At 38.6% G+C, this 25,287-nt stretch overlaps 1 protein-coding gene across 3 annotated transcripts in view; it reads left to right on the top strand.

Annotated features, from left to right (window-relative positions):
- Nucleotides 1–25,287, top strand: part of GAB1 (GRB2 associated binding protein 1) — a 102,813-nt gene that overhangs the window by 42,217 nt on the left and 35,309 nt on the right. For all 3 annotated transcript variants that reach the window (XM_061993947.1, XM_061993948.1, XM_061993949.1), the window contains exon 2: nt 15,802–16,096. In XM_061993947.1, coding sequence (XP_061849931.1) covers nt 15,802–16,096 — 295 coding nt within the window. The remainder of the gene's footprint in view (nt 1–15,801; nt 16,097–25,287) is intronic.

The raw sequence follows: 25,287 nt of genomic DNA on the forward strand, positions 1-25,287 counted from the left end.
ATGCCACTGAGTGGTGAGGAAAAGGAGAAGCTTCCTTTTATTGCTTGAAGTCTAATCTGTTGGTACAGTGCTGTATCTTTTTTCTATCTGTTTTTAAAATCACATGAAATCAATTGTGAGTTTTACCTAGGTTCATGCAAATGACGTTGTGACACATTTTTAAGAGCTGGAAAATTTGTACAAAGTATTAAGGCTTCTTTCTACTTTCATGCTGTTGCCCCAAAGCTCTTCCTATTTTAAGGATTAAAAATTAGTATCTTTAGAAATAGAATGTACTTTTTCAATATCGTTATGATACAGATATTGAAAAACCTGAAAGTTATATAGCAAATCTGTCAGTCATTATTACTCATAAATAGCTCCAGAATGAAAATGGTTTAAGCTACAAGTTAAGACTAAGTACCTGCTAAGATAGGTTGTTTTGTCCATTTGAGATTACAAGCTAGTAAAAATATTTTCATTCTGGTGCATGTGTAGCTTATAATTCTGTTAGATGACAAACAAAATGGAGAAAAACATGTTTTTCTGTTTCCAGTTACATTGTTCCTGAAGTGCTGGCAGTAGTAAGAGCTTCCAGTAAGTAAACAAAGTAGATGCCTATAGAGAGCTGATGAAGAAAGTAACAAGGCATTCAGTTTTAGAGTTCCTTTGCTGCTTGTAAGTTAAAAATTAAATATTTTTGGAGTAACTGGAACTATCTGTGAAACTCTCACAAAATGTGTAAAAAACAGATGAATAATGCATTACTTGCTTTTTATGTCAAAGAGCAAAGCTTAAAAATGTGAAGTACTTTGCAAGGCAGATGAGGTAAAGGGACTGTAACACTTCAATCTGCTTAAAACCCCATAAATTTTTTATTATTAAGTTCTTACAGCAGTGTTGGTGGTTTAGTGGTAGATTTTCTTTGTTTAAGCTGTTTTTATTCTTTTTCTGTATTCCATAATGCGATCTGATATAAACAAAGAAATGAACAATCTCCCTGTACTGAGCAAACACCAGGCTAATTGTTCACTCTTTATCTAGTGCAGAGAGAGGAGGAGGGGAATAGTTTGTGATGAGATCAGAAATTCTAGGCACTTTTTGTTTTCCATGGTTCTCTTAGCCACTTGTGGAAAGGATGCTGTTATTAAAAAGAACAAGAAGAAAACATCAACTCCAAAATGATAAATGCTAATAAGAAGAAATCCTTGTTAGCACTAGAAGGTAGAGATAAATGGTGATATTTAAAATGTCTGGAGTTTCTGGGCATTTCCTAGATGACAAACGCAATGTTAAAGGACCTTTTACCTCATCTCATTTGTTAGCCAAAGAAATGGCTGGCATAAGAATTGCACTTGTAGTCCACTGTTGAAATGATGCCATTTAAAGTATTTATTCTTATACGTTTGTGTTCATCATCTGCCCAAAGTATAACTTCTCTTATACTTAGCTGAAGCCTTAAATGTGGGATGCTTTTAACTGAGCTAAATACGGAAACACTGGCCATTTGGTAAATTAAATGCCCTTTGTCTGTTAGGTGGTGAGATGTAAGGAGCTGTTCAGCTGAGAGCTCCAGCACAGCTGTGGTAGCTGGCCTTGGAACTGAGAGCTAAGAAACAAGTTCCTTCTTTTGTGATACAGATACATGATTTTTTTATTTTTCTGTGTTTACTTACTTTTTGTCCTATGATGCTTACAGCAAAAGAGTATTAGCCAAAATGACAAGCTCTGTGAAGTAAGATTACTCCCAGGCATTGTTGAAGGAAATGCTTAATTTCTAGAGAAAAATGACATAAAACTTCCTATCTTTTCACTTACTTAAACTAAGCATACAAGCTTAGTTCATGTTGGCTACCTTGTTGTTTGTTTTTCTTCTTTTCTCCCTCTCAAATACACTTTTTTTTCTCTCTATGAAGGTTTCATAGACCCTGGGGATTGGCCATTAATTTTAGGCCATTGTGTGAATGGGAACTACTTAAAAATAGTCATGGAGCCAACCTTGCTTCCTCTCAGGGTTTATCAGTTGGAAGCATCTTCTTTTTATCCTATGTGTAAGCAGAGACCTCTCTGGATTGATCTGTATAATGGAAAATCTAGGCAGGATATCCTTTCTCTGTTATTCCTTGGTGTGATGGCATCAGATTGTATCTTAAAATGGGGGAAGGGAAAAGCAGGATCCCATTAGCAGATGAAGTGTTTTCAAGGAACTTGTAAACTGCAGGCTTGCAGAGAACCTCATATTTACTCTCCTTGTTGAACCATTTGTGCTGCAGGTTACTGCGATAATGTCAGTGGTGGCTTCTGTTGCTATGCTCAAAAACTTCCACATGTGCAATATGGAGTCTTATATCTGGAAGTTGTTGTGGATACCGTTCTGAAGTATGTAATGAGGGGCTTCTCTGTAGTTATTTTCAGAGCTTACAGACCTTAATGAAATACTGCATTGACAAGCTAGATCCAGTCTTATCCTGCAGAAATGCAGTACCTGAGCTTCCACTGCCAAGAAAATAATATTTCTAGTGTAATTCTATTATTAAAATGCCTCTAAACCCGAGCAATGCCTAATGTGCAGTGGAAGCACAGTGAATACTTGATAAAGTGTATGCATGGGGTAGCAAATGTACTCAATTATATTGGAATGTTATTATGACTTTACATTTTGGTGTGGTTGTAACTATTCCATTATAATCTAGGCTGAAATTTTGCTTATTGTTCACAAAGCAGAGGACATTACAGGGTTTCATGATTGTGGAAAAACCTTTGATTTACTTATCTTGTGTTCAGCACAAGGAGTCAGTGTAAAAATGACACTGAATTTTATTCTCTTCCCCTCAGCCCTTCATCAGCAAAGACATTATAGCTCTTACACAAGAGGTGAGTCCCTCTCTGAATTTAGTTCATTCTGCTCTTATCATCATGACCCGTATATGTTGTGGTATAACCACGAAAGAGGAACCTGAGGGCTGACAGACCCAGAATATGATTGTGGGTTTGCAAAATCATAACCATCTGGTTCTTGGGGAGCAAGGAAAAAAACGTGAAAACTAATGAAAAGAAATGCTTTAATTCCCTACCTGGACTTTGGAATCTGTAATCCTCAAGTGTTTGTGCCAAGATGTTAGTACAATTTAAAGCACGTAAATTTTTTACTGGTAATGAAGATAAATCTGTGGGGTCACTGTTTGGACTTTAATGTGACGAGGAGATAACGATCCTTTCTTATATACCACAAAGTACACCTCAGCTACTTAGAACTAGCAGAGGTCTTTTCCATGTTAGCAAACCGTTCTGTGACTTTCCCTCACCACATTTTTAGTAGCAGTGTTTAAATGGACTGCTGGTTACATTTCTTACCAGAGTGTTATATTATTCTATGAGACGCAGAATTATACCTGTTACTGATCTGTAATAGCTCAGATAAATAAAAATGTTTGAGGAAAAAATGACAACATAATGCTGTAAGGAACTCCTACCATTGTTTACATTGTCAGAAAACTAAGTTAATTGTATATAATAGCGTAATGACTGTCACTTAAATGCAGAATTGCAACACAGGCAAGAATTAGTACCTCTGTGCTCTTAATAGTGTATTTCAGTTTTTAGCCTACATTTTTAGCCAATTTGGTATCTCTCACAAATGTTGTTAGTATATGCAGCTAACGTGTTTTAAGCAACTGTTGAAAAACCACAGCACAGGATTTTTTTTTTTTTCCAAATCTTAAGCCCACCCCTTGTATTAAATCATTTGAAATCTCACAATTGCTGTTATTTTCAGTCCATTGTGTCTGCTTCCTGTTGGTCAAAGGTTATGAGGATAGGGTGGTGTAGAGGGAGATGGAAGCCAGCAGGAAAAAGAAAGCTTTGCTTATTTTGGGGTAGACACAACTACAGAAGTGGCCAGGACATTGCTTAAGTTTTCTGAAGACTTAAGAGGTAAACTAGAAAAAAAACCCAAACAAACCTGTTCTTGGGGGTTTTTTAATTTTTATTTTTTTTTACTGTTCTGCTTTGTAACTCGGTTATATGGTGAATGAATTGAGAGTAAGTAAACAGGGGCTTCCTTAAAGAATGTTATTATCTTTTGACTTGAAAAATGTTCTGTGTTCAAAAAGAGATCTAGCTTTTGTTTTGGTTTACAACTTGGTAATTTCTGAAGCGAAGCGTGAGCATAAGCCTCCAGCTGTTTGTTCACTTGTATCACTAACTCAGGAAAAAAAAAAAAAGGAGAAATTTTATGCCACAGAGTGCAAATAGAAGCTCTGTGATGTATCACTTCAGTACTTTATGTAGGCATGCGTAGGTGTGTTTAATACAGCCCTTTTAAAACACTTAGTTTATCTTAATATTTGTATTGTTATTCAAGAATCATCTGTAACTTCTTGGCTGTTAAAACAGTAGTGCAAGTGCTTCAGTTTTGTCAACATGGAGGCTTTCAGGAGTGAGTTGCCCTGAGCAGACTAAGTTGGACTTGGTCCTGGCTCTCAGGTTCCTCTGGCGCAGCCTTTGTGGTAAGAAACTGCAGCATCACTGTTCGAAGGTTTGCTTTCAGAACAAATGATTTTGAAGATGACTCTGGAGTGGGAGAAAAAAGACAAATTAATTGGTTGTGGTGGTTACATTCTGCAAAGCTGTTGATCCATGAGGGTACTGTTACAAACCAGGAAATAGTAGAAAACTTCTTAATGCAAGTTGATGAGAGTAAGAGGAGTGTTTTGTAAAGTAATCAAAGTAATTGTACTGAAGCATCTTAATTTTCAAGTAAGCTGTTTGTAGTTAAATTTACTATTGCTATGTGGTGTTGCCAATTTCTAAATTTCTTAGCCATTTTGTTACTAGCAGTGAGGTATTTGAATCTCAAAGTATATTGTTTGCAGTGTTGGAAAAAAAATGTATTTTTGTCACAATAAAAACTTAATTTAGTTAGCAGAGTAAAAACAATGTATGTATCATTGTCTCACAAAGAATTTTGACTTTGTGCTTGTTAATTTCAAGATTAATTTTTCTCTGCAGTTCTGTTCAGAAAAAAACTACTGAGCTGAGTCAGTAAATATTCTCAGTCACATAAAGTGAGAACGAGTACTGAACAGAAGGCTGACTTTACATTAGCTTTTACTTTTCTTAGCAGCTCTTTCTGCCATATTCCAACCTTTAAGATTCTGTGATCTGCAGACTTGGCTTATGAGCATTGTAGATCTGATGTTTTGTAATGGAAAAGGTAATGATTTTGGTCGTAAAATGTAAACACTGAGCATGCTCTTCCTAATTCCTTCCTAATGTCTTCCTTTGCTAGACAGAATAAGGAATCCCTTGCAATGCTTCCCAGTATTTTAAAAGTACTGTGTTGATTCTCCCTATAATACCTTGTCAGAATTGTAGATTTATTGCAACTTTCCCTTTATTATGCCTGAGTAAAGTGACTTGAATAAGTATCAGTCTTTTCATTGCTGTAATTGTGACTGACTCATGTACAAAAGAGGCTTCTGCTTTGGTCTACAGATACTTGATTTGCAAAACCATCAGCTACTGTATAGTCTTGCTCTCAAAAGGAATGGGTAAGGATGGACTGCTAGCATGTCCTAAATTTTATTTGTAGGGATTGTTTAAAATGTCTGAAACTTCATTCAGAGACTTTTCCATGTGTGTTTAATGGATGTGTGGTAGCTTCTTCATTATATATATAACTAGTAGCTTATACCAAGCTAGTTAGTTGGGAAGCAGTTTGTAGAAATTATAGGGTGTATTTGCACCATCCTCTCAGTCATTGCTAAATCCCACTTAATTCATCATTCCCTATTGAAGCTGGGGAAACTGCTGCTTCTGTAGCTCAAATGCCCTTTCTTTTTTGAAGACTACAAAACACAATATTTAAGCCTATAAATATTTTGTTGAAGAGATGATTCCTGGGCTCTGTCATCTGTAGAAGTCTCTATTTTTTATGTAATGTGAGCATGCTTGAGTGATCCAAACACAAAGCAGTGAAGCATATGTTGTATGTTTAAACTGCAACGACCTTTAAGAGATTCAAAACAGTGTCAGGAATTGCATGTTTTTATATAGTTTTAGTTGGTTGCTTTTCCCTGTATGTAAGCCTTTCACAGAGGGTGAAGGTGATTATCTACACGGGCAAGTAAGAAAGAAACAAAACAAAACCACACCTGAAACCTATGAATCTATACAACAGAAAGCACTGTGCTTGTGGAATAATGAGGCATTTTTGATACTATTACAAACACCACTTCAAAATTACTGTCATGGTAGGAAATGAGAAATGAATGCACAAAAACACATGGTGAAATATTTCATCTGTGGCCATTAGTGTGTAAGCAGCTGTTGATATCAGTGGAGTGTAAGCTCTGCATTTCAGCTTTGGATTCATCATGTCTTTATGAATCCTAAATGTTTTGGTTTTATGTGTGGTGTTGTCATGCAACTTCACACAAGGTACACTCATGAGCTCCTAATAGTGGAACTGAAGTCAAACAGCACAACTGGTGTCTACTCTGGCTTTTCTGGGTAAGAGGGTCAGCCCTGTGGTAATCCTTGTGATAAGTAATGTATGCTTTTTTAAAAAAAAAAAAAGAAAAAAACAAACAAAAAAAAAACCTGCCAGAAGCTATCCTGAATGTTTTGCTTTCTTAGATGAACTTATGGGGGGAAGTGACATTTAATTAAGAGCCAATGAAAAGACTGAAGCAACTTTAAAAAAAATAAAAACAACAAACAAACCTTTGTCTGATGAATACACACTACTTCTAAAACAAATCCATTTGATGTGAAGCCAAACTGTAATTTGGTTGGGTGATTTAAGTACTATCAAAGTGGCTGATCTTTAGGAGGAATCTGGAGGAAGAATTCCTTGATTGTTGATTGGAACAGCCTTCAAAATCTCAAGAAAGATGAGAGATGCAGAAGAGAAGGAAAAATGAATCAGATCTGATATTGGTGTTAGAGTGATAATAGATGACTTGCAGTAGGAAGGGAGCCAAGTAAGTGTATTCACTTTCCAAAGAAGAACAAGCCTAAAAATACAATAAGAGGCTCAAAACTACAATATAGCAGGTTAATGAATAGAGAACTTTAAAGTAGAAGGTGATGTGACCAGAATAATAGAAGGGAGATTGTCCTATTTTAAATAGGAGGGATATGGGAAAGACTAGAGGGAAATGATCAGAATATACTTGTCATAGAATGGTAGGGGTTGGAAGGGACCTTTAGAGATCATCTAGTCCAACCCCCCTGCCAAAGCAGGTCCACCTAAATTGGGTCCCACAGGAATGTATCCAGGTAAGTTTTGAAGACCTCCAGAGAAGAAGACTCCTCTACTTCCTGGGGCAGCCTGTGCCAGGGCTCCCTCAGCCTCACAATAAAGAAGTTTTTCCTTATGTTTAAATGGAACTTTTTTGTTCCATCTTCTTTCCATTACTACTTCTTCAGTAACTAGATACAACAGAGAAAAGTGATGCCCCAACCTCTGACACCCACCATTTAGATATTTGTAAATATTTAATGAGATCCCCCCTCAGTGTCCTCCAGACTAAACAGCCCGAGTTCCCGCAGCCTTTCCTCATAAGGAAGATGTTCCAGTCCCCTGATCATTTTCATGGCCCAGCGCTGGACTCTCTCCAGGTGTGTTCTCTCCATCTTGAGCTGGGAAGCCCAAAACTGGACACAGTACTCCAGGTGAGGCCTCACCAGAACAGAGGGGAGAAGAACCTCCCTAGTCTTGCTGGCCACACTCTTCTTGATGCATCCCGGGATGCCATTGCTGGCTTGTGGTTAGTTTATTATCAACCAGGACTCTCACATCTCTCTCTGCAGAGCCGCTCTCCAGCAGGTCAATCCCCAGCCTGTACTGATGCATGGGGTTGTTCTTCCCCAGGTGCAGGACTCTGCACTTGCCCTTGTTGAACCTCATGAGGTTCCTCTCTGCCCAACTCTCAAGCCTGTCAAGATCCTGCTGAGTGGTAGCACAGCTTACTGGGGACTCAGCCAGTCCTCCAAGTTTGGTGTCATCAGGGAACGTGCTGAGGGTACACTCTGTCCCTTCATCCAGGTCATCCATGAAGATGTTGAACAAGACTGGCCCCAGAATCAATCCCTGTGGAACTCCCCTGGCCATAGGCCTCCAACTCAATTCTGTGCCATTGATCACCAGCCTCTGGGCTCTGTCATTCAGCCAGCTCTCAATCCACCTCACTGTCCGCTCATCCAGCCCACACTGTGTGAGCTTTCTGATGAGGATGTAATGGGAGATGGTGTTGAAAGCCTTGCTGAAGTCAAGGTAGATGACATCCACTGCTCTCCCCTCATCTAGCCAGTCGGTTATGTACTCATAGAAGGCTATCATGTTGGCCTAAGAGGATTTCCCTTTAGTGAAGCCATGTTGACTCACCCTAGTTAAAAAAAACCTCAAACATTGTAAATGTTCTGAGAAACAGCGTGACAAACCAAAGACCATGTAGATGGGCAGGTAAGGGACCTGCAACAGATAAACTTCTTATGCTGTGACAAGCATTGTGCTGACAAGTATTTTCATTGCTGACAAAGCAGTGAGAGGAGATGACAAATCTGATAATCTGTGGTAGGGAACAGTTTTCTGGCAAGACTGTGAAGGAGTTATTTCTTGGCTATGCAGGGTGGGTGCTATGTAGCAGAACAAGCTGAAGTGAAAAAGTAAGTTTGCAAGTGACCAGAAATGATAAGACTGCTAATAGGCACAAGAAGTAAGTGAAATGATTCTGGAAAATGGAGAGGTGATTTGGTCACTGGTCCTAGCTTGGAGACAGTGAAATGGGGGCTCAGGTCCTGGTGTTGCTGCAGATCTCAAGTATCAGTTTAACATGATTTAAGTGATACAGACCTGGCTGCACAATATGCATAAAGCTTTAAAAAAAAGGGAGGGGTGATGGTCATGGATTAAAAAAAACCAAAATCAAGTACCTCCATCCAAAATGGAAAGGACTATGAAAATATTCTATTAGTTTTATATTCACTAAATAAAGCAGCAGTTAGTGCTACATTGGCTCAGTTGTATTTTACGCCTCTTTTGATGCTTTAATCAGTGGCATAATGCTGAGAGACTAATTCACTTGCTGAAACATCAGTTATGAAACAGCGCTCACAGTATATCTGTTGGAAGTATTGTTCTTCTGTATTTTCAGTGTTTTGTTTATTTAACAAGCTAAAGTTAGAATCGACAGCACAAGACTAGAAAATGGTGACAATAGTTTGAAAACAGGAAATTTTGGCCTTGTGTGTATTCGGAACAGATGATCAGGATGATGGCCAGGAGAGTGGAAACTTCCACTGAGACTGTTTTTTCCTTATTTTGCTCAGTGAGAAAAGATGGTGCTTCCTGGAAAACAAGTCTTAAGTATTTAAAGTAAGTGGTAATATATTCAGTATTTTCCTCATATCACATGTGTCTATTTTGCAGCAATCTGTTTACACATTTTAGTATTTAATGCTGCTAAAAGTAGAATGTTTAGACTGTTGTCAAAACTTGGAAATGCAATTTTTGCTGTTAGAATTGAGACACTGAATGTGCTTTTTCTGTGCCCAGTTTAGTTGTTGTGTCTTATGTTTATTTGTTTGTTTTTAAAAAGGCATTTTTAGGGAAGAAGGTGACAGTTGTGAGTCAGTGTTACGACAATGCTTTTCAGAAGTAACTAGTAATGACATCGTCTTCAGGTCTGGTGCTTACGATAATGGTCTTTTTGGGGGGAGGAGGCAGGGCAAAGATTTTTAAAGATTTCCTGGAAATGCTTTCTGGAAAACACCTTAATTTATTTGCTTGTAGAAGTATACAAGTGTTCATTTCCTGGGGAGAATGTCAGCTGAAATTTAATAATTTCACCATGTTTGACTTAGTTCTGCAACCTGGAAGAGTAGCAAGTGAAAAAAGTCAAGTACTCTTAAGTATCCTTACCTCGTGTGACCTTTTTAGGCTACTTACCGGCAGTCTTCCCAAATATGTACCTAGTGGGATGAAGCTCATCAGCAACAGTTGTCACTGGTCTATGTCTGCCACAAACAGGATTTAAAGAGAAGCATAGCATGAAGGCAGACTTGTTTTGATTTAACATGAGCTTCTAATGAGATGCAGAGCACAGGTCTAATGCATGAGTCAGGAAGCTGTGCCAGGAGTTGTATGTGCCTCTTGCGATGAGCAGAACACTTAGACGCTAGAAACGTGGAGGCAAAAAGAAGAAAAGCTCAGCTTCTGATTTTGATCCTTCTTCCTCTTGTTTGTCAAAGATGTAGCATTTTCAGTACTACTTAACCTTTGCGTTGAAAGAAGGGAGAAGGATAGATGAAATAAACGGGAGTAACAAGCATAAAGGAAATGAAATCTTGATCCCATCAGACAACTGAAAAAACCTCAATGGTAGGCTCAGGACTTCAGTGATCCGGAGAGCATTCTGGAGTCTCCTTGAGCTGTCTTCCTCCCCTCTGACCCCTTACTTATTTCTGGTTCATACTCTGTGTATCATCTACTGACTTTATAAGTTATTTTGGAGCAAGGAAATTTTGTTATGTTATTGTAAAGCTTTCATGTGTTCTTTTGGAGCCTTCTCTGTTCCCCTGATTAAGTCACTTGTTTCTTTGAAATCTTAGTTGACTTCTCTGGGAAAGGAGGATGCCAGATACTGCCCTTTTCAAGTGCTCTGTGGCATATGGAGATGAAAACCTGAGCACAACTGTCTGCACATTTGAGAGATGAGGAGGGTCTGAGATGGGTGGCTTTATTTCTGTGTCTACTGGTCATACATGGAAGAAAGATTTATTAGCAGTATTACCGGAGCAGGATGTAAGTGATACCCTTTTTGACTTAGTCAATGCTCAACAGTTTTGGATATTTTTTTTTTTTTTTACTGGATGCTACTCAAGAGAAAAAAGTGGTAACTGTGCAAGAAGAGGAAAATCACCTTTAAATGCTATGATGAATGTAATACTTTGCAAACTTAGGAAGGACAATTGACCAGTTTATCAGTAAGCAGTTACTCAACCACATGAGAGGAAATGCTGTTGAAAAATTACTAGGAAAAAGTTGTCTTTGATTTATAATTTTCTAAGCTTTTATTTATATATTTCATCTAAATATTTCGGCCTCTCAAGAAACAGCTTGAGGGGATCCAAATGGAAGGTTAAATCTTTTCTAAAGTATGAATGTAAATTATCTACTCTTTCCTGCCCCTTCCTCCTTCCTTTCCCTCTCCATTTACACATACATCCCCTATTTACTACATGTTTGAACTACAGCCAGCAACTGAATGAGGTACATTTCAAATATGTATGACCGGGGGGGTGGGGGTGAATAATCCATAAATGCGAATGTGAAGGGAGATATAGCTACAGCTCCTTCAACAGAGATATCTCTTGTAAAGAGATGGTTGCAAATTGTGTACTACATACGTATTTAGCTACAGTCTCACAAAAAATCCCTAAACCAAACAAAAACCCCACCAAAAAAAGCCCCAGCCAAAAGTAATTTTCTGACAATTTCTTAGCTGATATACTTGCTTTTAAATCGAGTTTGTGTATATGTGAGTGGAAGAACTAATCACTGGAATTTTCTTGGTTTTCTTTGTAACCTACTTGAAATGCTGCATGAAAAATACAGAATTCCACTATGCCTTTGATCATTTGATGCACTGTGGGCGAGCAGCTTGTCACATTTTAGACTACCTCAAAAACAAGCAAACAAGCTTGTTTCTATAGTTATGATGGTCTCATGATACGATGGTCTCATGATACAAACAAGACAATGTTTGGCAAGAATGGTGATGTCCTATGTTAGGCCAGCTGATATGTTTTGCAGCTCAAAGGAGAAAACAAGCTGAGGCACACAAAGTCTTTCTTAGTCTGAAACAAAGGGAGCAAACCTCATTAAATCATGTTCTGTGGTAATTTACAAAGCCTACAGGGGCCTTTGGTGAACTTGATTCTCATGGTGTTTCCCATACTATGCTTTTAAAAGGAACAATTTCACTTGAATTGGGTACTTGATCTGCCTGCAGTGTTCCATAACTAGGTGTTAATGTAATTATAAAATATATTTTTACACCTTCTATTTATATTAATAACACATTTTATACAGAGAAAAAATATATACTTTAAAAAAATGTACCTTGTCTCTTTTTGCTCAAATATCTTTCTAAATGATATTGGTATTGTGACAAAATGTTTAAATCCCATGCTGACCTTTTTGTTTTGGGGTTTTTTGGTTTGGTTTGTTTTTTTTTGACCAACTTAGTTGACTTTTAGCACAGAAAGTCAGTGTTTGATAATGTATGGCTGATAACAGCAGTAATGTGACAGATAATTAATACTTGTCATTTTCCTGTGATTTAAACAAGTTGCATATCTTTTGGTGATTATGAGAAAGTCTGCAACATGCTCTGTAACAAAAACAATAAAAATAAAAACAAAACTTTCAAAGAATTCCAAGAGAGGTTGAAAAAAAAAGATGGAATTTGTGTCAATACATATTTGCACATGTGTGCGCGAAAAAGAGATTTCTTTTTCGAGAGCCATTGCTGAAGAAGCTCAGTTCTTTACACACATTAACATAGTATTCTGTGCTTGAGTGAGGCAGTGTGCAGCTTTTATTTCAACAACAAATTCTGAAATGTTAAAAATAGATCAGGCTTTAAGAATCCCAGATATTTTCAAATAACAAAGAGTGATTTATGTGGACTCATTTTGCACTTTGACAAAATATAGAGGCGCTTTTGTACTATGATTAGCAAGGGTGCTGATGTCAGTTCGCTTGTCTAGCTTTAAGCTTTATTCTGCTGCTAAATTGTGCTTTGTACTGTAATCCAGAGATCCTTTGTATCTGCCTTATTAGTGTGTAGTTTATGGAATTGCTTTTGTTTTTGAATATAATCTGTGCCAGTTTCAGTGAGTGTGACTCATTATATGACTGAAATAAATGTTCACATATGCACTATGTGAGAACTCTTCGAAAATAGTCGCAGGTGCTGGTGGGCTAAATTCAGTGTTTTAAGTACTTTATGGTTTCTATTTTGTAGCCTGAGGGGTTGAAAGCAAATTCTGTTTAGCTGGTTGATTTTTGGTTGGTTGGTTGGTTGGTTTTTTTGAGTCCTAATTATTCATTAATGCACAACAGAGATTGTCAGGATTGCGAAGAATTTTTTTCTCCTTAACATAGTACTAGAAATAGGCTTTTGGAAGAGGGAAAATCGGTTGATGGAGAGGTTTTGAGTTTGTTTTTTTAACACAAATTCTGAGACAAAATGCAGCACGCTTCTCAATTACTCTTGTCCCTTTCCTATCTCTGATCTCTTGAAAATGTCATTTGAGTGACTGAAGGCTGACGTTAAAGATAAAGCTGGTTTCTGAAGCAGCAAATTTTTGCAGTTTTGTTTGTAACAGCTATCTGTGATCAACCTTGTCCGGAGAGAAAGCCTCTGATAGTGAAGTTTCCTGTTATCCCTGCATCTAAGTTGTCACTTGATTTGGAAACAGGAAACAAACCAAACTTTGGGTTACTGTTAAACACTGCTTATCAGCTGTGCTTCTAGAAGTTGCTCACATTTGAAATCTAAATTGAAAGGATTTCATCTGATACATCTTCTACTTCTGTGTTTTACTGTTCACCCAGTTAAACTTACTGCTACTGTGAAATTAGTTGTTTGAGACATTGAGTTGATTCACACAGTTCAGCCTTTAAAGGCAGATGCTGAATTCATGTCTACAATAAATATACTTGTCTTATAAAGTGTTAAAGTTACTTAAATAACTTTTAGAGGCTTGGTAGTTGGAGAATGGATCACAAGCTTTAATTAAGCTGTCTGGCATTTCCCCTTTCTCCTGCTTGCTGTATTATCTTTTCATAATAGCTTCCCAAGCTTGATACCCAAAAAAAAGCACACTCGCTTGACAATGAGGGTTTTGTGAGTCTCTAGCGCAAAGCTGACGATGCTAGTTTGGAGCTAGGAGATGGTAGTGCAGTTCTCACTGTCAGGCCTTTACATCTTCCCTCCACTCCTTTGTTTGAAGGTTACAGCTACATAAAAGTGAAATGGCAACACTCTTGTGCCTCAAGGAAATGGATCTGAGTCTTTTACTAATACACAGTAAGAAAGTTATTTTCCAAGCCATGTGCCAGTGTGTAAAGGACATCTATAATGTCTTGACCATTTCTGGGACCATCCTTGCTGGTTTCATTCCTTACCTTGGTTAGCATGTGGCCATGGCTGGCTAAAGGGAGAATTCACTCACCTGTTTTACTTTTTAATTTCTTCTTGGTTTTACTATTTTGGTTTTTTGGGGTTTTTTGTTTGTTTGTTTGGGGTTTTTTTTGGCGGTTTTTATTTTTTTTTCAAGCTTGGTGACAGTGTTTGAACATCCTACAGAAGTTTTCAGTGGAGTGCCTTGGGGTATGGTGTGAGTGTGCGATGTAATGCACAGTGGCCTGACTCCTGCATTCATTTGCCTTGGTCTTCAATATTGCTGAAAAATGTAAAAGCATATTGTCAAAATAGTGATGGCTTCCCGCTCCGTGCAGGCTCTACTTTGAGATTTCTAACTGTGAATGCAGTGCAGCTCTTCTAGTGGGCAATGGCAGTATGTCCAGTTTCTTGTACTGTGCCTATTATCCTGGCATTTGTGTATATAAGGAAGCTTGTATAGAATGTGGTATTGTTGGTAGAGCCAAGGAACCAAAATGCAGCTAGGTGGGGCAATAAAGATGCTGTTGATTATGCCAGGACAGTTGTATGCAAACAACTTGGTTTCTTGATTTGAGTTAGCATCTTTGACAAGAATTATGCCAGGTAACAGATGCCCATGAACATGCAAGGCAGCTGAGGATTAGATGGAAGATGAGGCATTTTAGTTGTGCTTTTTTCCTGGGCCAGCTTTTTTCTCTCTGCAGCATCTTGAAGACTGATATAACAAGCAGTGTGTCAGATTGTGAAATGTACATTTCTTCTGCGGACAGACTTTCCACAAAGACTGGTTTTATGCAGAAAAACTATAACATTTGGTTATTTGTTCCAACCTCATCTCTCTAATGTTTTCCAAAATAATATGTAGCTCTTTTTTCTACTAGTGTAGAAATATTACGAGGCTCTGAGGGCAGAGTACCCCTAACATTGAAGTGAGTGTACAGTGTGAGCATTGTCTGTCTTATAAATGGAGGTCATTTTAGTTGAGTATCAGTGAAAAACTAAGAGTTAAATGCATCTGCCTGAAGGTGAAGCAAAACTTTAGATGATTAGTGAAATCATAGAATGGTAGGGGTTGGAAGGGACCTCCAGAAATCCTCCAGTCCAACCCCCCTGCAGAAGCAGATTCACCTAGATCAGGTCTCATAGGAACCTGTCCAGGCGAGTCTTGAAGACCTCCAAGAAAGGAGACTCCACAACCCTTCTGGGCAGCCTGTGCCAGTGCTCCGTCATCCTCACAGTGAAATAGTTTTTCTTTATGTTTAAGTGGAACATTCATCCCATTGCCCCTTGTCCTGTTGCTAGCTACTATAGAAAAAAGGGATGCCCCAACCTCCTGACGCTCACCATTTAGATATTTGTAAATGTTAATAAGATCTCCCCTCAGTCTCCTCTTTTCTAGATTAAAAAGCCCCAGTTCCCGCAGCCTTTCCCACTGCTCTAACAATACCGAAACAGGTGGCATTCAATGCAAGTGACTGGTGTGCGATCTCTTAGAATTGTAATTGAACTTTCTATTACTTGGTTCAACCCAGGTTGAAACCATACACAAAAAAGTAACATTCTTAAAGTATAATTTCTTCCTTCTAATTTTTCTGCCTTTTTTTCTCTTTCTAATTATCAGGCATGGAAGAGGAGATGGTTTGTGCTTCGCAGCGGCCGTTTAACAGGGGATCCAGATGTATTGGAATACTACAAAAATGACCATGCCAAGAAGCCTATCCGTATTATTGACTTAAATTTGTGTCAACAAGTGGATGCTGGATTAACGTTCAACAAAAAAGAGTTTGAAAACAGTTATATTTTTGATATCAACACTATAGACAGAGTTTTCTATTTGGTAGCAGACAGCGAGGAAGAGATGAATAAGTGGGTTCGATGTATCTGTGATATCTGTGGGTTCAACCCTACAGATGAGGGTAAGTTCTCATGGTTTTTCTGAGAAAGTTCAGTGCCTATATGAGAAGAGTATTTCAAAGATAAGATTACTATCTGTAGCTGGCATATGTTTTAAAACCTGTATGCATTTACTATGGAATTTTCTTGTCACTCACTACACAGAACGGAGGGAAGTATTAAGAATTTTTTACAAATTAAGTGCATGTAGAACTTGGATTATGCTCTTCTGTTTTGCATTATGTTAGGTCTTGAGAGTATAGGAAAAAACTTTAGGTAAAATCATGCAAAACAAGATCATCACAATCATCAAAGGAATCCCATTTGATATAAAAACATACATTACACAAGGAGGAATGAGTGCAAAATGTCAGGTTTCTAATATTACCATTTCTCCATCTGCTTTGGAACTTAAAAAATAAAAATCCACCCCTCACCAGCAGAAACCAACAAAAGTTAACTTGTAATTCTCCACTGTCCATCTCTAATCCTACCAAAACACACATTATGTGACAGCACCTTGTAGAAAACAGGATGGTGTGTTTCTTGAATCCATCCTTATTTATTTACTGATTCGTCCTCATTCCTTGCAGAGATTAGTGCATTGCATGACTTGCTGTAGTCATGGTCCTGAGAAACGACTAAGTAGAAGCAGAAAGAGGGTTATGAATAAAGCATGCCTGAGTAAAGGAGCTAGAATTAAATTCCTGGGTTTTTTTGTAGCATTGTGGATTGAGGGAAGTGTGCATGGGGGGGAAAAGGCTTGGATCTCTTCTTCTCCAACCAAATCTTCAAAAACAACTGGAATATGTTGTTTTCTGAAGAGGGGCTCTTTCCTTTCTACTTACTGCCATTTTGAACTAATATGTTGTCATGAAAACTTGCATCTATGAATTGCCACTCTAATAATAAATTCAGTGAAGGGTGCTTGTTTTGACAGTTCCAGCATGTTTTTATGACATCCTGAACATAACCAAGACTACCCACGGTATGTTTCTAAGGGTGATTGCTGTGTGATTCACTATTCAGTCTGCCAGGCATCCGTTACTTAACAGGAGAGAGGTAGGCAGGTGGTTGCTCTTCAGTGGGTTATACACTACTGCAGCCATGTGCAGGTCGTGCTCAGAAATTGTTGGTTCTTGGAAATAAGGAGGAAATGTGTTTATCTGGCAGCTCCTGTGTTTGTGAGACCACAAAGCACCTGTCCATTGCGTGTAACAGAAAGGCAAGGTCGTCTCAAAGCCATGAGGCCTTTTCTTGCTGGTAGCTGGTGTATTGCTAATTCATAATTTTCTATTGATGTTACGTGTGTTGAACTGAACTATGAATGTGGAGAGAACTAACTATGCTTTCACTGTCTGGACCAAAACTGGGTATTTCTCCAGTCAATTCTGTCAGTAACTTATCTCCATCGTACTGTCATTGCATATGTCGTCTTTTAGGTTTATCTGAATTATCCCAGCAGCTTTACTTCACATAAGTGAAAGTTGACAGTATTATCTGGTTTATGGGCTTAGTAATATCTTGCAATATGCTGAGAAAGATTTTTAAAAGGAAAATGCGAAACCTGCTTGTTAAGTGTCTGTCCATTGCCATATTCTTATTTTTACAAGATAAGTCTTCCTGCTAATGGAAGAACAAGTCATGAACATACTTTATGAAGTCTGTGTTAACCTACAGTTTATTTTGAGAAGTTAAAGAATAGGTGTAGTTCACTGCAGACCATAAAAAATTACTATTATTTTAAAACTAAACAAAAAGAGATTGTATGAGGCATAACCAACCTTCAGGCCCATCAGGGAACAAAAGACCACGATTAGCCTCAAGTACCAAAGACCTGAGGATTGCTAAAGGGCAGGGAGAGCTTAATTGCCACTTAAGATCCAGGACAAAACAGACCAGGCTACTCGGCTTGGGGAAGAAAACAGAAAATAATTTAATGCAACACCAACTAAAGCATAACCATAAAACCTCAAAACACAACCAACATAAAACAGAGTGGTACAGCAATGAAGAGTCCGACCAGCCCTTTAAGACCACCTTCCCCCCACTCTTCCCCTCTTCCCAGGCTGAGAGCCATGATCCCGGTGTTTTTACCACCTTCTCCCATCAATGGCCCAGGGGGGCAGGGAGTGAGAGTTTCAGTCAGTCTGTTCCTGATAGCTTCTGCCATTTATCTCTCCTCAGGGCAGGTGGGCTCCCTGCAAGTCCATGGGGTACCTCACACACACGGCAACCCTCCACAAGCTGCTCCGACGTGCATTCATCCCAAAAGCTGCAGCTCCTTTCTGCCTCTCACGTGGGTCTGCTCTGCAGCGCACAGGCTCTCCAGCACGGCCTGCATCATGGCCACCTCCTCACAAAGTCCCTCACCCATCTGGGTGCACTCACACAGAGCTACTGGTGGCTCTCAGTCCTGCCATTGCCCTGCATGGGTTGCAGGGGTACAGCCTGCATTCTCACCACGGCTTGCAGAGGGGTCTCTGGTCTGGTGCTCCTCCTTCCTTCCTTCTTCTCTGACTGTGGGGTCCGCGTGGTCGCCTCCATCTTGTATCACTCTTACACCTCCTACCAGCACTTCAAATTCGCGTCCCTCAATAGTCGTCGCAGAGGCACCAGATTGGCCCAGCTGAACCTAGGAGCCGGGGGAGAGTCCAAAAACTATTTATCGCGTCTTCACTGCAACCTCCTCCCCCTGTTACCAAGCAAAAGCTGCTCCTTGCTAAACCATGACATTTAGCCTCTGGAAGCAGAAGATAGTTTTCTTTGAAGCTGGCCAAAAATGTCTCTTGCCAGACTGGTTAAGGGTCTTGTGAGAGAAATGTCATGGGCATCCTTTGCTCTATCAAGGATACGGGGACACCACTGGAGACTATTGCTTCTGCTGCTGTTCACCTGGAAGCCCAGTTCGATTGCCTTCTTGGATTTACAAAGAAAGATTATGATGAGGTGATGGTTAGTGCTATTAGAAAACGAATATGAAGTTGTTTTGTTGCTAGGAGGAATGAGGGAGAAAGTTCACCATAACTGTGGAGAGACATTAAAAATAAGGATCACTTCAGACTAGCTCTGAGTTGCTCTTCTCATAATGAGTGAATACTCAGAAATGCCTATGATGTGACGTTACTATTTTCTTTTATTTAAAAAGAGTATTCACAGTAATTTCTAGCTATCTAATTCTTTTTGTGACCTTCCATCTAGAAATCAGTTTGTGCATATGAAATCTGTTAATTCTACAATGCTACAGTGGCATTTGGACTGAGTAAATAACGTTAGTCATGTTTACAGTCCATTGTGTCTCCAGCTTCCTGGTTGTGTCATGATATAGTGGAATCTGTAATGATTACGTCCCAGTTAGATTATATGGCTTTTTATAGGACTTTATTTTGAATGTTTACAGTGATTCATGTATTTTAAACTTTCAACCAGGCAGAAACAAAAAGAATTTTTTCTTAAAAAAGGCTAAATAATTCTTCCATAATTCTTTTATAAACAAATTTCTGTGTACTTTTTATGTTTTCTTCAGCTAATTCTTCTTGTTTTGAAATAGAAACTGTAAACAGTTTCTGTTGCATCTTGGTTTTTTAAAATGCATGTTTAAAGTTGAGGGGAGCCTCACATGAGCATGGACTTAGTTTTACCACCAAGTTTCATACCACACTTCTAAAATTCATGATTTCTCTGTAAGGTCATAATATAATAGATCATTTAGAGGTTAAAATGTAACTATGAGTAAAAATGTGGTGCCAGTGTTTTGTGCCCTTTGAACTCCAGTGAGAGACATTCTGGGATGGAAAGACACATGGGAAATTACAGTCCTCCTATGCCTGGTGCTGTTGAGACCTCAGCCAAAATACTGTGGCCTGAGCTTCCAGAATGAAGAGAATAAAGGTTTAAAGAACAGTAGAAACAGAAAATTATTTTAGATAGTCATTGATGGTGAGAGAAGTTTGAAGGATTTATTTTTTTCCCATGAAGAAAATACTGACAGTAGAGCTGACTTTCCAAATGTAAACAGCTGTGATAAGCAAGACATATATCAGTTACCTGAAGACACAAGTAATTTGTTTCTTTCACAGTGAGCAATGTAATTATAAAAACCTTCTAAGCTCATCCCTGGAATTCAGTAGACATACATGATTAATGTTTTCTACATAATCTAGCTCCATATTTCTGTAATTTAGTGGCTTGCGTGCTTGGCCAAGCAGGGGAAGGAGGAAGTAATCTTACTATATGCAAACTATATGTTGCTCGCATGTATTCATTTGAATAAAGGTAGCTACAACAAAGGAAACCAGAAGAAATAACCAAGTAAAACAGAAAAAAAAAAGAGAAGGGAAGACCAAGATGTTGAAATTAGATTTACACAAATAACTTAACTTGGTAAAACAAGTTTTTGTCATTACAAGGACCATACTTTTAGGAAGAGCTACAGCTTGCCTGACACACAACACTTTCAAAGTTTACAGGATTTCTGTTCAGGCAGCTGCTATCTAATATGTTTCTTATGCCTTCTGGGTTTTGAACAGTAGAATTATTTTGAGATCACGCTTTTTTTTTAATCATGTTCTGGCAATACATGCACTGGGAGTTGATCATAGCTTGGATACTGTATCAATGACTGGCAAGATGAACATAACTCCTCCCCCTTCTGATCCCAACTCCTTGTATTCTGTCTAATGCTGTGTGGCCAGGCATCACTGCTGTGATGCTGTGTTGAAGATGGCTGTATCAAGTCAGGATACACCTGTGCTGCCTGTAATGTAAGCGTGGAACAGAAAACAGGCTCTGCCACTAGGAACTTATCTGCAGCAAGAGAGATGAACATAGGCATGGCAAGAAGTGAAAGCAAATAAGGTGACGTTGACCATTGTGACAGCTACGTGGTCTTAGTGCTTCAGCTGCTTCCGGTATTGTTGAACTTGGGGATTTTGGGAATTAAATTTTCAGAGGGTCTCGGATAAATAAAAGGTATTAGAGATGTTTAGGGTGTTCTTCCTGCATGAAGGATCTGCCAGTAAGAAATAAGTAAATGTTCTCCTCTGACAGCTTTAACAAGAGTATGATAGAGGCTGGCATGCTTGGCAAATCAAAATCACCGTCTCAGAAACATATGGTGAGTGTTAGAGATGGTGGTTGTGAAAGGGATCAGAAGTGAGAAGCAGCAGCAGCACAAGCTTTTAGAAGTAAGACTCTGGAGGAGTACAAAGCCAAGTGCAATGACAGAGTAGTAAGCTTAAAAAAAAAAAAAGTCTTTGCAACCATGTTGCACCAAAGAGATGATGTACTTAATGAAGAGTTGAGATGGATTTGTATCTCTTGTATATGAGTAACTAGCAAGATGACATCAAACATGACATGCCAGGAGAATGGGTGACTGGAGGCTTTGGAGTACTGTAAAGAATAACAGGAGGGGAGGTAGTTAGGCATTAGAAGGACAGTGGATAAAGGTTGTGGGCCTGTTGTCTTAGAAGTCTGAGAACAGCAGCACAAGGGCATCTCTTCTCCTTGGTTTCTTTGAGTAAGTAAAAATAGGGGTTATGGCCACCAAGATACAAAAATGGGAGGGTGTTTGAGGGTGGAATTACTGAGAGGAAGGTGAGGATAGACTGTGAAGGAGGCTGTCAGTGTTGCAAGTTGTCTGGTGAAGAAGTGGGACCTGCGGAGGACCTGAGATTTGACATAGCAGGTTTGGTAGAGATGGTAGCTGGTGGCTAAAAGAGCTGAGTAAAGGGATTCACAGCTGAGATAATCGTAACTTCTTATCCAAAGGAGGACAAGACAGCAGAGAAGGTGAAAATGGCATTTATTTCAGATGATGTGGTTGAATAATGATGAGATGATGCATAGGGCCCCAATATACAACAGTAGGTCTTCTCTTAGAAGTACGTGACGAATAATTATATATATTAGAAAGGTATAATTTACTATCAGAGATGCAGTAGAATCTTAATCAGTGTTTGGGATTATCTTAATTTGCCAGCTGCATATTAGGAAAAAGAATCATATGGAAGGTGATTCTGTTCTTCCTTGAGGAAAAATAAACTGAATCTAATATGACTAGGTAATTAAATTAGTTTTCCCTGGTTCCTGCAGCACACGTTTTGTGGCATTAACATCACCTGATGAGTTGTTAAAAGGAGATTGGAAGAGATTAGGCTGGAAAACTGTTCTGCAGTTTGCTAGTTCTCAAGTCATGAGGTGCTGTGGGGCAGCTCATGGAGCTCTGAAGCACAGAGGTGCTAGACAATGTACTGCAGCCCCGGCTGGGTAAACTCACTGTGTGGTTAAAAGCAGCCTCTCTGGCAAGGAGAGCTCTGAGCCTTTTTAGTGAAGAAAAAAAAAGAAAAACAACCCAAGGTTTTTCTTGTGGTGGATTGCACTGTTTATCTTCACAAGCACCTACAGAAGTTCATCTGTAACATGACTCCGTGATGATTTTTTCCTGCCTCACCTGGCCTGTGTACCATCTGAATGTGGAGAGAACAGGCTGCAGATGATTGATTTTCTCCCCCATTTTGAATGAGCAGCCTTTTAAAATTGCAGGTGGAGAGGGAGAAGAAATTCTGAGTGGAAATGCTTTTGGTGTTTTTAATTTTGAAATAGATAGCCAAAAGTGCAGTTTAAGTTACATGTGAACTGCAGATAATAAGTACTAAGTTTTAGATATGAGCTCTGAAAGCCAGAAACCTGAGCATGTGATAAGGGCTTGGAACAGTCATGTTTGTGGTTTGGATGCAGGAGGCAGGGTTGTCCTGAGTGTAATGTACAACAAGTAACTGCTAAGTTGTTCTTTACTACTCTTTAAATAGGGTACTATGTTTAGAGAAGGAGATATGTTGGGTTTATCTTAAACTAAGAAAATAAATATATAGGGACTTCTAAAGCATTTGAAAGTCTTTTCTTTGGGAATAGCAGAAAAGGTTGAGAATCAAGGCTCACTGTATGGATTTCATATTGATTTTAAACTGATCAGTTATGCTGAAAACCAAACCCAGACTAAGATGTCCATGCATCTTCTGGGCTGGATCTGGCTTGCATCTGCTAAGTATGCAAACAGATCAAGTGCTTGCTTGTCTGTGCCAGTTAGCATACACATGCTTGTGTTCTGTGTGTACACATGAACACACGAGGCTCTTTCATTCCAGGATCCTTCACTTGAGACGCAGTGGAAGCTGACACTAGATGAAACTCCAGCAGTGTGTTTCAGGATGCTTAATCAGGATGCTTAAGCAGCACAGATAATTACTTAACAGACTTAAATTAAAAAAAAAGAAAAGAGAGGGAGAGGGAAGCCCTTTTAAGGATTGAAGTGAAGTTTGTTGGGGGTTATTGTAGTTCTGCTGTTGTAAGTGTAAACTTTTGTTCAAGGTTATTGCTGTAATACTTTGTTGGCCATTGATTTAATGATAACATCTGCATCATAGTAAATGGATTGAATGAAACACCTCAGAGGAATAGCAGAATCACATGACTGTAGATCTGTTTCTTATTCAGTGTTAAAATGGGAAGATCCCATTTCTATTTTAATCTTTCTACCTGCAGTCTGCAAATAATGCTTTTTTCATATATTGGTTATGATTGATGTTTAAAGAAATGCTTGCTTTAATGAAGCTTCGCTTTTGTTCACAATGTGAACAGTTCAAGTATTTACATAATTAGAATATTAAAACATTATGTATCATCATGTAGAAAACTATTTGTTTTGCTCTCAATAGAAACAAAACCAAAAACACAAAACCAGCCCTAAATGCGAACTCCCACACTCAGATCTTCTATACTGTTTGTAAAGCACAGATCTAGCAACCTGTGGAATTACAGAAGCTTTAAATAGATGAGAAGAAAGAGAGCAGAGCCCTTTACTGTTCTTGTTCAGAAAATGTTGGTATCTCCTCATTGTTTTTGTGATTGTTTTATTAGTGAAGCAAAACCAAAATATTATTATGGGGAAAAAAAATCTAGCAAAGATGTTGCTCGTAGCTACTCTTATCATATTAAAGGAGAGAAAATAGAACTCTGACCCTGTTTTGAGAAAGCTGCTTGTTATAGCTGTACTGAATGCAGGAATTACAAAAACAAAATAGGATTCCTATTGTGCTTGTTTGCATCTTAAATGTCCTGGGTGTTTTTCCAGCTCCCAGTTATTTCAAAGTGCTTTGAGTGTCTGAGCTCTGGGAACAAACCAAATAACTTACAACGCTCTTTGGTGTGCAGATGACCCCTTCCCTAAAAATCTGCTAGTCCAAAGTGAAGCAAGTTGATTGTACACTTTGAAATCGTAATAGGCTGCTGGGAGAAGCTCTTTCCTTCATATCAGTTTCTGAAGTATGTGGCAAAGAGTATTTCACAGGGTACAGATAGGCAAACAGCATTCATTTGCTCAGTGAAGAAAGTCGTTAACATTACTGTTTTCTTAGTAGTCAAATTTGAAATAGCTTGAATGTATAAAGCTATAAAGTAGCCCAGCAGTGAAGTGCTTTAGACAGAGTTCAGTTGCTCTTTGTATTAGGTATTAGCTTACAGCATTTACAGATCAGAAGGTTGGTATTTTAATAGTTTAGTGCTCTATCCACTGAAAAAAAAAAATCCAAACCAAACTACACAAAAACACCTCACAACAGATCTGTAGGAAGACTCATGGATTTTGTCAAATGGTATATGTCAAAATAAGTGAGGCAGCACATCACAAGGAAAGTATCCCTAATGATCTGTTAACAGTAATGGGCTCCAAATCCTTGCCCAGAGAAGAGATCATGAACCTTCTGGGTAGTTGGTGTCACCTTTAATACTCAGTAACAAAGGTTTATGAATTATTGTTATATCTTTGTAAATGAATCAGTGTGTTGCAGACTTGGTTTTGTGTGTTTTATGCAATGGATAATTTCCCTTCTCAGGAAGGAATTAGTAGAGCTAGGAAAGGTGAAGGTGAAAGGAAACCAGATCTATATTGAAATGGCTTCTGTACCAAGAAAAATTAAGCAGCACAAGCTAGGTCAAGCTGTGACAAAGTTGTGTAACGTTGGGAGTGGGGATTATGAATGGGAGGCAACTGACTGTTTCTCTGAATATGGGACCTGAAGGATATGATGTGAAATTATCAGACAGCTGGCTTAAAATAAAAGGAAGTGAGTTTTCATGCCACACATAAGGTGTGGAGCTCATTGCCAAAGCATGGTGGTAGAGGTCAAAATTATAAGTGTACTCAAAGGGGTAG

This window comes from Colius striatus, chromosome 3, assembly GCF_028858725.1.
Source record: "Colius striatus isolate bColStr4 chromosome 3, bColStr4.1.hap1, whole genome shotgun sequence".
Taxonomy (NCBI): domain Eukaryota; kingdom Metazoa; phylum Chordata; class Aves; order Coliiformes; family Coliidae; genus Colius; species Colius striatus.